This window comes from Cherax quadricarinatus, chromosome 2 (genome assembly GCF_038502225.1).
Source record: "Cherax quadricarinatus isolate ZL_2023a chromosome 2, ASM3850222v1, whole genome shotgun sequence".
Classification (NCBI taxonomy): Eukaryota; Metazoa; Arthropoda; class Malacostraca; order Decapoda; family Parastacidae; genus Cherax; species Cherax quadricarinatus.
The window spans coordinates 38,820,251-38,832,204 of NC_091293.1; the positions used below are offsets into that span (position 1 = coordinate 38,820,251).

General features: G+C 47.4%; 1 protein-coding gene across 1 annotated transcript in view; it reads right to left on the reverse strand.

Moving 5' to 3' along the window:
- Window positions 1-11,954, reverse strand: part of LOC128706569 (uncharacterized) — a 516,652-nt gene that overhangs the window by 428,759 nt on the left and 75,939 nt on the right. Inside the window, exons 3-4 of the mRNA XM_070087824.1 lie at window positions 11,748-11,913; window positions 5,665-5,812 (exon numbers count right to left, since the gene is read on the reverse strand). Coding sequence (XP_069943925.1) covers window positions 5,665-5,812; window positions 11,748-11,913 — 314 coding nt within the window. The remainder of the gene's footprint in view (window positions 1-5,664; window positions 5,813-11,747; window positions 11,914-11,954) is intronic.

An 11,954-nucleotide genomic window follows, 5' to 3' on the forward strand; every position in this document is an offset into this window, starting at 1 on the left:
ACCAGTGTATTACACTGTCTCTGTCCACACACACCAGTGAATGACACTGTCTCTGTCCACACACCAGTGTATTACACTGTCTCTGTCCACACACCAGTGTATGATACTGTCTCTGTCCACACACCAGTGTATTACACTGTCTCTGTCCACACACCAGTGTATTACACTGTCTCTGTCCACACACCAGTGTATTACACTGTCTCTGTCCACACACCAGTGTATGATACTGTCTCTGTCCACACACCAGTGTATTACACTGTCTCTGTCCACACACCAGTGTATTACACTGTCTCTGTCCACACACCAGTGTATTACACTGTCTCTGTCCACACACCAGTGTATGATACTGTCTCTGTCCACACACCAGTGAATGACACTGTCTCTGTCCACACACCAGTGTATGACACTGTCTCTGTCCACACACCAGTGTATGATACTGTCTCTGTCCACACACCAGTGTATGACACTGTCTCTGTCCACACACCAGTGTATGACACTGTCTCTGTCCACACACCAGTGTTTGATACTGTCTCTGTCCACACACCAGTGTTTGATACTGTCTCTGTCCACACACCAGAGTATTACACTGTCTCTATCCACACACCAGTGTATGACACTGTCTCTGTCCACACACCAGTGTTTGATACTGTCTCTATCCACACACCAGTGTATGATACTGTCTCTGTCCACACACCAGAGTATTACACTGTCTCTATCCACACACCAGTGTATGACACTGTCTCTGTCCACACACCAGTGTATGACACTGTCTCTGTCCACACACCAGTGTTTGATGTCTGTCCACACACCAGTATATGACACTGTCTCTGTCCACACACCAGTGTATTACACAGTCTCTGTCCACACACCAGTGTATGACACTGTCTCTGTCCACACACCAGTGTATGACACTGTCTCTGTCCACACACCAGTGTATGATACTGTCTCTGTCCACACACCAGTGTATGATACTGTCTCTGTCCACACACCAGTGTATGACACTGTCTCTGTCCACACACCAGTGTATGATACTGTCTCTGTCCACACACCAGTGTATGACACTGTCTCTGCCCACACACCAGTGTATGACACTGTCTCTGCCCACACACCAGTGTATGACACTGTCTCTGTCCACACACCAGTGTATGACACTGTCTCTGCCCACACACCAGTGTATGACACTGTCTCTGCCCACACACCAGTGTATGACACTGTCTCTGTCCACACACCAGTGTATGACACTGTCTCTGTCCACACACCAGTATATTACACTGTCTCTATCCACACACCAGTGTATGACACTGTCTCTGTCCACACACCAGTATATGACACTGTCTCTGTCCACACACCAGTGTATGACACTGTCTCTGTCCACACACCAGTGTATGATACTGTCTGTCCACACACCAGTGTATGACACTGTCTCTGTCCACACACCAGTGTATCATACTGTCTCTGTCCACACACAAGTGTATGACACTGTCCACACATCAGTGTATGATACTGTCTCTGTCCACACATCAGTGTATCATACTGTCTCTGTCCTCACACCAGTGTATCATACTGTCTCTGTCCACACACAAGTGTATGACACTGTCCACACATCAGTGTATGATACTGTCTCTGTCCACACATCAGTGTATCATACTGTCTCTGTCCACACACAAGTGTATGACACTGTCCACACATCAGTGTATGACACTATCTCTGTCCACACACCAGTGTATGATACTGTCTGTCCACACACCAGTGCATGACACTGTCTCTGTCCACACACCAGTGTATGACACTGTCTCTGTCCACACACTAGTGTATGACACTGTCTCTGTCCACACATCAGTGTATGATACTGTCTGTCCACACATCAGTGTATGATACTGTCTGTCCACCCACCAGTGTATGACACTGTCTCTGTCCACACATCAGTGTATGATACTGTCTGTCCACACATCAGTGTATGACACTGTCTCTGCCCACACACCAGTGTATGACACTGTCTCTGTCCACACACCAGTGTATGACACTGTCTGTCCACACACCAGTGTATGACACTGTCTGTCCACACACCAGTGTATAACACTGTCTCTGTCCACACATCAGTGTATGACACTGTCTGTCCACACACCAGTGTATGACACTGTCTCTGCCCACACACCAGTGTATGACACTGTCTCTGTCCACACATCAGTATATGACACTCTCTGTCCACACAGTGTATGACACTGTCTCTGTCCACACATCAGTGTATGACACTGTCTCTGTCTACACATCAGTGTATGACACCGTCTCTGTCCACACACCAGTATATGGCCCCGTCTCTGTCCACACACCAGTGTATGGCCCCGTCTCTGTACACACACCAGTATATGGCCCCGTCTCTGTCCACACACCAGTATATGGCCCAGTCTCTGTCCACACACCAGTATATGGCCCCGTCTCTGTCCACACACCAGTATATGGCCCCGTCTCTGTCCACACACCAGTATATGGCCCCGTCTCTGTCCACACACACCAGTGTATGGTCCCGTCTCTGTCCACACACACCAGTGTATGGTCCCGTCTCTGTCCACACACCAGTGTATGGTCCCGTCTCTGCCCACACACCAGTGTATGGTCCCGTCTCTGTCCACACACCAGTATATGGCCCCGTCTCTGTCCACACACCAGTATATAGCCCCGTCTCTGTCCACACACCAGTATATAGCCCCGTCTCTGTCCACACACCAGTATATAGCCCCGTCTCTGTCCACACACCAGTATATGGCCCCGTCTCTGTCCACACACACCAGTGTATGGTCCCGTCTCTGTCCACACACACCAGTGTATGGTCCCGTCTCTGTCCACACACCAGTGTATGGTCCCGTCTCTGCCCACACACCAGTGTATGGTCCCGTCTCTGTCCACACACCAGTGTATGGTCCCGTCTCTGTCCACACACACCAGTGTATGGTCCCGTCTCTGTCCACACACCAGTATATGGCCCCGTCTCTGTCCACACACCAGTATATAGCCCCGTCTCTGTCCACACACCAGTATATGTCCCCGTCTCGGTCCACACACCAGTGTATGGTCCCGTCTCTGTCCACACACCAGTGTATGGTCCCGTCTCTGTCCACACACCAGTGTATGGTCCCGTCTCTGTCCACACACCAGTGTATGGTCCCGTCTCTGTCCACACACCAGTGTATGGTCCCGTCTCTGTCCACACACCAGTGTATGGTCCCGTCTCTGTCCACACATCAGTGTGTGGTCCCGTCTCAGTCCACACACCAGTATGTGGCCCCGTCTCTGTCCACACACCAGTGTATGGTCCCGTCTCTGTCCACACACCAGTGTATGGTCCCGTCTCTGTCCACACACCAGTGTATGGTCCCGTCTCTGTCCACACACCAGTGTATGGTCCCGTCTCTGTCCACACACCAGTGTATGGTCCCGTCTCTGTCCACACACCAGTGTATGGTCCCGTCTCTGTCCACACACCAGTGTATGGTCCCGTCTCTGTCCACACACCAGTGTATGGTCCCGTCTCTGCCCACACACCAGTGTATGGCCCCGTCTCTGTCCACATACTTTGTATTTCGTCATTAACATCTCCACACACATATCGCACTGCGAGAGATACTTAGAGTCTTGTCTTAGTCTAATAGTAACATTTTGAAATCTACTGACCTTGTTACCTTTCTCTTCCGATATATTTAACATTGCAAATTTCATTATGATTGATGGATAATGGATCTGCTAGATCCTACCTGTACTGTTCCACTTTCTTCAAGCTCGTTTGCTAGTTCCTTTCTGACAATGTTTCGTAAATTTCTGTTTAAAAAAATTATACTCAACATTTTCTTTACTTAATACTTGTTAAGCTCAATCATCAACTCTGTCATGTTGCTGGAGGTCTATGTGAGAGGGAATCCATACAAGCTCACCTTTCATATACCTTTTGATGAGTTCCAAAAGTTTTTCTATTCCCGAGCCGGGTCATAGGTCAGGCTCGTCTGGTGCTAGCCTGGTCAACAGACTGTTGCTGCTGTTGACCCGCTGACTCGTATATCCATCACAACCTGGTTGATCTGGCACCTGGTGAAGATATTTGTCCAGTTTTCTCTTGAAGACTTCTACACTTGTTCCAACAGTGTTTCTCATATCTTCTGGTAAGATGGTGAATAGGCTGGGGCCATGGATGTTGATACAGTGTTTTCTTATTGTGCTCACTGCATCCCTGCTTTTCACTGGGTCTATTTTTGGACTTCCTCCCATATGTCTCTCTCCAGTATGTTTTTACGGTAGTATACAGATATGGGACCAGGCCCTCAAGTACTTTCCAGGTATATATTGCCATGTATATTTCTCTCCTCCGCTCCAGTGAGTACATATTTAAGACTTTAAGGCAGTGGTTCCCAAACTTTTTCAGCTTGTTACCCAATTTAACATGCCACATAAAGCATGTTACCCCTTTCACAAAATGTTGTTATTATTGATATATATGGCTAAACGTGAACGTATACAGCCTCGCATACTCTGCTAATCCTAGCAAAACCATTGAAAACGTAAGAACCACACATACATTATATATAAAATTAATAATAGCTACAAATTCACAGTAACAGTGGGTAAATACTAACTATATACTGCACAGGGCAGTACACATACATACCAGCTTATGTCTACCTCGGCTGATGCTCACAGATAAACTGACAGTGTGAAATAGAGGCAGCCTCAGGAAGTGAGTGACGCGTACTGGACAGGTCGATCTGGGCTACCGAGTGACTTTTGTCCTGAAGCATACTTGTCAAAATACTTTTGGGTTTCCACACACTTAGCTATATATTTCTTCTTTTCTAATACTGTATATTAGTTTTTGATGTTTATTGTTATTTGGTTTAACTTTATTACTTACTTATAATAGGTTTACTTTACAACTTTATATACTAAGACAAAGTTAACAATAATCCTCATACCGGGTACCGCATTGTTTTCTTGATTTTCAGAATTCATAACTTTTTTTCTGTCACCCCTCCATTACCCCCCAAAAATGGTTAAATTACCCCCAGGGGGTAATTTACCCCCAGTTTGGGAACCACTGCTTTAAGGCATCCACAGTAATTTAAATGCTTTACTGTCTTTATGCGGACTGTAAACGATCTCTGTATCCCAAATCTGATATCTGTCCTGCCTTGAACGAGGCCGTCAACACTGAACAATATTCCAAATGAGACACCACCATCGATTTCAAAAAGTGTCACCAATGGCATTTTTTCCCTTGTTTTGAAAGTTCTCATTAACCACCCTGTTATGTCCCTGGCTGTCCTGACACTGGTCTTGTTGTGGTCTTTGAAAGAAAGCTCAGCTGACATAATTACTCCCATGTCTTTCACGTGTTCCTTTCGTTCTATTTTATAATCCTTTAGGGTTTTGTATACAGTGACCGTCTTGAGGAAGGTTAAGGAAGGTCAACACCAGCACCTCACCAGGACACAGTATACAAAAGAAAGGTTAGAACCTACCCAGGACACAATATACATAAGTAAGGTCAGCACCTCACCAGGACACAGTATACATACGTAAGGCAAATACCAGCACTTACCCAGGACACAATATACACAAGGTCAGCACCTACCCAGGACACAGTATACATAGGTAAGGGCAACACTAACACCTACTCACCATATTGACGCCTCTGGTGGCGATGGCGAGGGCGGGGGGCGTGGAGTGGGAGTGGTGGGCGTGGTGGGCGTCGGCAGCAGCGTCAGGACTGAAGACTGAGTCGTGAGACACACTCAACCCCTGGTTGTAGGGACCCCCACTGCTCCTCCTGGGGGAGGAGGGGGAGGGAAGGGAGGACTACGTCAGTCAGCACTCTTAGTAACTTCACTGTCAATCTCTACTAACTTCACGAGATAAAAAATTATCAATTTCCCTATATAAAAGGAGATCGTTTTTATCTAGTGTGAGGCTCGAAAAATAACTATTATTGTCAGATTCTTTCTGTTTATTCAGTCAATAGTTGAGTGACTAGTCAAGTTCGACGTAGTGAAGGAAGCATTTTATTACCCAGTACTGATTATAATTATTAATGTGTCCTTACTACCTACAAACACTACAACAACACTACTACTACTACTACTACTACTACTACTACTACTACTACTACTACTACTACTGTACTTCGCTAATCAAACATCAAATGAGAAAATAAAAGGAAGAGTTTTGTTCCTCCCCACTCACTACCACTGAAACTCTTCCCCACTCACTACCACTGAAACTCTTCCCCACTCACTACCACTGAAACTCTTCCCCACTCACTACCACTGAAACTCTTCCCCACTCACTACCACTGAAACTCTTCCCCACTCACTACCACTGAAACTCTTCCCCACTCACTACCACTGAAACTCTTCCCCACTCACTACCACTGAAACTCTTCCCCACTCACTACCACTGAAACTCTTCCCCACTCACTACCACTGAAACTCTTCCCCACTCACTACCACTGAAACTCTTCCCCACTCACTACCACTGAAACTCTTCCCCACTCACTACCACTGAAACTCTTCCCCACTCACTACCACTGAAACTCTTCCCCACTCACTACCACTGAAACTCTTCCCCACTCACTACCACTGAAACTCTTCCCCACTCACTACCATTGAAACTCTTCCCCACTCACTACCACTGAAACTCTTCCCCACTCACTACCACTGAAACTCTTCCCCACTCACTACCACTGAAACTCTTCCCCACTCACTACCACTGAAACTCTTCCCCACTCACTACCACTGAAACTCTTCCCCACTCACTACCACTGAAACTCTTCCCCACTCACTACCATTGAAACTCTTCCCCACTCACTACCACTGAAACTCTTCCCCACTCACTACCACTGAAACTCTTCCCCACTCACTACCACTGAAACTCTTCCCCACCACTACCACTCCCCACTCACTACCACTGAAACTTCCCCACTCATTGAAACTCTTCCCCACTCACTACCACTGAAACTCTTCCCCACTCACTCCCCACTCACTACCACTGAAACTCTTCCCCACTCACTACCATTGAAACTCTTCCCCACTCACTACCACTGAAACTCTTCCCCACTCACTACCATTGAAACTCTTCCCCACTCACTACCACTGAAACTCTTCCCCACTCACTACCATTGAAACTCTTCCCCACTCACTACCATTGAAACTCTTCCCCACTCACTACCATTGAAACTCTTCCCCACTCACTACCATTGAAACTCTTCCCCACTCACTACCACTGAAACTCTTCCCCACTCACTACCATTGAAACTCTTCCCCACTCACTACCACTGAAACTCTTCCCCACTCACTACCATTGAAACTCTTCCCCACTCACTACCACTGAAACTCTTCCCCACTCACTACCATTGAAACTCTTCCCCACTCACTACCACTGAAACTCTTCCCCACTCACTACCATTGAAACTCTTCCCCACTCACTACCACTGAAACTCTTCCCCACTCACTACCATTGAAACTCTTCCCCACTCACTACCACTGAAACTCTTCCCCACTCACTACCATTGAAACTCTTCCCCACTCACTACCACTGAAACTCTTCCCCACTCACTACCATTGAAACTCTTCCCCACTCACTACCACTGAAACTCTTCCCCACTCACTACCATTGAAACTCTTCCCCACTCACTACCACTGAAACTCTTCCCCACTCACTACCATTGAAACTCTTCCCCACTCACTACCACTGAAACTCTTCCCCACTCACTACCATTGAAACTCTTCCCCACTCACTACCACTGAAACTCTTCCCCACTCACTACCATTGAAACTCTTCCCCACTCACTACCACTGAAACTCTTCCCCACTCACTACCACTGAAACTCTTCCCCACTCACTACCACTGAAACTCTTCCCCACTCACTACCATTGAAACTCTTCCCCACTCACTACCATTGAAACTCTTCCCCACTCACTACCACTGAAACTCTTCCCCACTCACTACCACTGAAACTCTTCCCCACTCACTACCACTGAAACTCTTCCCCACTCACTACCATTGAAACTCTTCCCCACTCACTACCACTGAAACTCTTCCCCACTCACTACCATTGAAACTCTTCCCCACTCACTACCACTGAAACTCTTCCCCACTCACTACCATTGAAACTCTTCCCCACTCACTACCACTGAAACTCTTCCCCACTCACTACCATTGAAACTCTTCCCCACTCACTACCACTGAAACTCTTCCCCACTCACTACCATTGAAACTCTTCCCCACTCACTACCACTGAAACTCTTCCCCACTCACTACCACTGAAACTCTTCCCCACTCACTACCACTGAAACTCTTCCCCACTCACTACCACTGAAACTCTTCCCCACTCACTACCACTGAAACTCTTCCCCACTCACTACCACTGAAACTCTTCCCCACTCACTACCACTGAAACTCTTCCCCACTCACTACCACTGAAACTCTTCCCCACTCACTACCACTGAAACTCTTCCCCACTCACTACCACTGAAACTCTTCCCCACTCACTACCACTGAAACTCTTCCCCACTCACTACCACTGAAACTCTTCCCCACTCACTACCACTGAAACTCTTCCCCACTCACTACCACTGAAACTCTTCCCCACTCACTACCACTGAAACTCTTCCCCACTCACTACCACTGAAACTCTTCCCCACTCACTACCACTGAAACTCTTCCCCACTCACTACCACTGAAACTCTTCCCCACTCACTACCACTGAAACTCTTCCCCACTCACTACCACTGAAACTCTTCCCCACTCACTACCACTCTTCCTCACTATCACTGAAACTCTTCCCCACTCACTACCACTGAAACTCTTCCCCACTCACTACCACTGAAACTCTTCCCCACTCACTACCACTGAAACTCTTCCCCACTCACTACCACTGAAACTCTTCCTCACTCACTACCACTGAAACTCTTCCCCACTCACTACCACTGAAACTCTTCCCCACTCACTACCACTGAAACTCTTCCCCACTCACTACCACTGAAACTCTTCCCCACTCACTATCACTGAAACTCTTCCCCACTCACTACCACTGAAACTCTTCCCCACTCACTACCACTGAAACTCTTCCCCACTCACTACCACTGAAACTCTTCCTCACTCACTAACACTGAAACTCTTCCTCACTCACTACCACTGAAACTCTTCCTCACTCACTACCACTGAAACTCTTCCCCACTCACTACCACTGAAACTCTTTCTTACTCACTACCACTGACACTCTTCCTCACTCACTACCACAAACTCTTCCTCATTCACTACCACTGAAACTCTTCCTCATTCACTACCACTGAAACTCTTCCCCACTCACTACCACTGAAACTCTTCCTCACCCACTACCACTGAAACTCTTCCCCGCTCACCACCACTGAAACTCTTCCCCACTCACTATCACTGAAACTCTTTCTCACTCACTACCACTGAAACTCTTCCCCACTCACTACCACTGAAACTCTTCCCCACTCACTACCACTGAAGCTCTTCCCCACTCACTATCACTGAAACTCCTCCCCACTCACTATCACTGAAACTCTTCCTCACTCACTACCACTGTACTCTTCCTCACCCACTACCACTGTACTCTTCCTCACCCACTACCATTGTAACTCTTCCTCACCCACTACCACTGTACTCTTCCTCACCCACTACCACTGTACTCTTCCTCATCCACTACCACTGTAACTCTTCCCCACCCACTACCACTGTAACTCTTCCCCACCCACTACCATTGTAACTCTTCCTCACCCACTACCACTGTAACTCTTCCTCACCCACTACCACTGTAACTCTTCCTCACTCACTACCACTGTAACTCTTCCCCACCCACTACCACTGTAACTCTTCCCCACCCACTACCACTGTAACTCTTCCACACTCACTACCACTGTAACTCTTCCTCACCCACTACCACTGTAACTCTTCCCCACCCACTACCATTGTAACTCTTCCTCACCCACTACCACTGTACTCTTCCTCACCCACTACCACTGTACTCTTCCTCACCCACTACCACTGTACTCTTCCTCACCCACTACCACTGTACTCTTCCTCACCCACTACCACTGTACTCTTCCTCACCCACTACCACTGTAACTCTTCCCCACCCACTACCATTGTAACTCTTCCTCACCCACTACCACTGTAACTCTTCCCCACCCACTACCACTGTAACTCTTCCTCACTCACTACCACTGTAACTCTTCCTCACCCACTACCACTGTAACTCTTCCCCACCCACTACCATTGTAACTCTTCCTCACCCACTATCACTGTACTCTTCCTCACCCACTACCACTGTACTCTTCCTCACCCACTACCACTGTACTCTTCCTCACCCACTACCACTGTACTCTTCCTCACCCACTACCACTGTACTCTTCCTCACCCACTACCACTGTACTCTTCCTCACCCACTACCACTGTACTCTTCCTCACCCACTACCACTTTACTCTTCCTCACCCACTACCACTGTACTCCTCACCCACTACCACTGTAGGGGTGTGAGTAGGAACTACAGTGAATCGCACCTGACACTGCAAGATGAATGGTTTCTTTGAGATAATATTAGACAATACAAACAGTACAAACAGTCTACCAGAACTTTATTATCAACGGTTGTGGACGACTACACTTGTCTAGCTAACTTTACTCAAGAAATCGTAATGACACGATTGCAAACAAACCATACCCCCGGCCGGGATTGAACCCGCGGTCATAGAGTCTCAAAACTCCAGCCCGTCGCGTTAGCCACTAGACCAGCTAGCCACAATAAGATTCATTCAACTAGGTACATTTCTACACCATAGGAAGGTTAGCACAGGCACCTCTGTGACCACAAATGCAAGTTTTTACAGACGAATCTCCAGCTAGCGTGGCCGTGACGAACTCTAGCTGGTCTAGTGGCTAACGCGACGGGCTGGAGTTTTGAGACTATGACCGCGGGTTCAATCCCGGCCGGGGGTATGGTTTGTTTGCAATCGTGTCATTACGATTTCTTGAGTCATGTAAAGTAAAAGGACACAAGTGCAACTAATGTGACATTTATTGTGGCAACGTTTCGCTCTCCAGGAGCTTTATCAAGCCATTACAGTGAAGGGACTTGAGCTAGAGTTCGTCACGGCCACGCTAGCTGGAGATTCGTCTGTAAAAACTTGCATTTGTGGTCAAAGTGGTGCCTGTGCTAACCTTTCTATGGTGTAGAAATATTCCTAGTTGGATGAATCTTATTGTGGCTAGCTGGTCTAGTGGCTAACGCGACGGGCTGGAGTTTTGAGACTATGACCGCGGGTTCAATCCCGGCCGGGGGTATGGTTTGTCTAGCTAGCTTGCAACTGCTCCTCAGAACAACATATCAGTCTTAGTTCTAAATTATGTATCTAGTTTAAGAGGCGAATACGTAGAAGCACCTAAGTCTGACACTAGTAGCTAGGCTGGCATTTTTAAACTATGTAGGTGTAGTGCAAATTATCGTAACAACCACTCTAGTTACCTTTGTATTTTCTATGCAACTGCTAATAGCTGTATACAGCTGTACATTATTGTTTGTGGTGTTTGTGCGGCTACAACTATGTTGTGAAGAATGACAGTCACAGTACCTCGGCTGAAATAATTCATAACTCACAAATAGGAAATGAAATGTCATCGGTTATTCATTTCCAGTTTGTAAAATAGCAATGAACACTGTTGTGTAGTGGAGTAGACTGACCCGTGCTGGATGTCAACAGCCAACTCTGAGGTGGACCTGGCTCTGAGTGTGGGCTGGGGAGGCTGTGGGCCGACACTCTCTCCTGCACGACGTCGCACACGACGTCGGAACATCTTCACCAGACCTCTCAAACCCCAAAGACGGCGACGCTTGGGCTCACACGCTCCTGCAAAGCCAAACAATAATAAATTATATAACCTGCCTTCA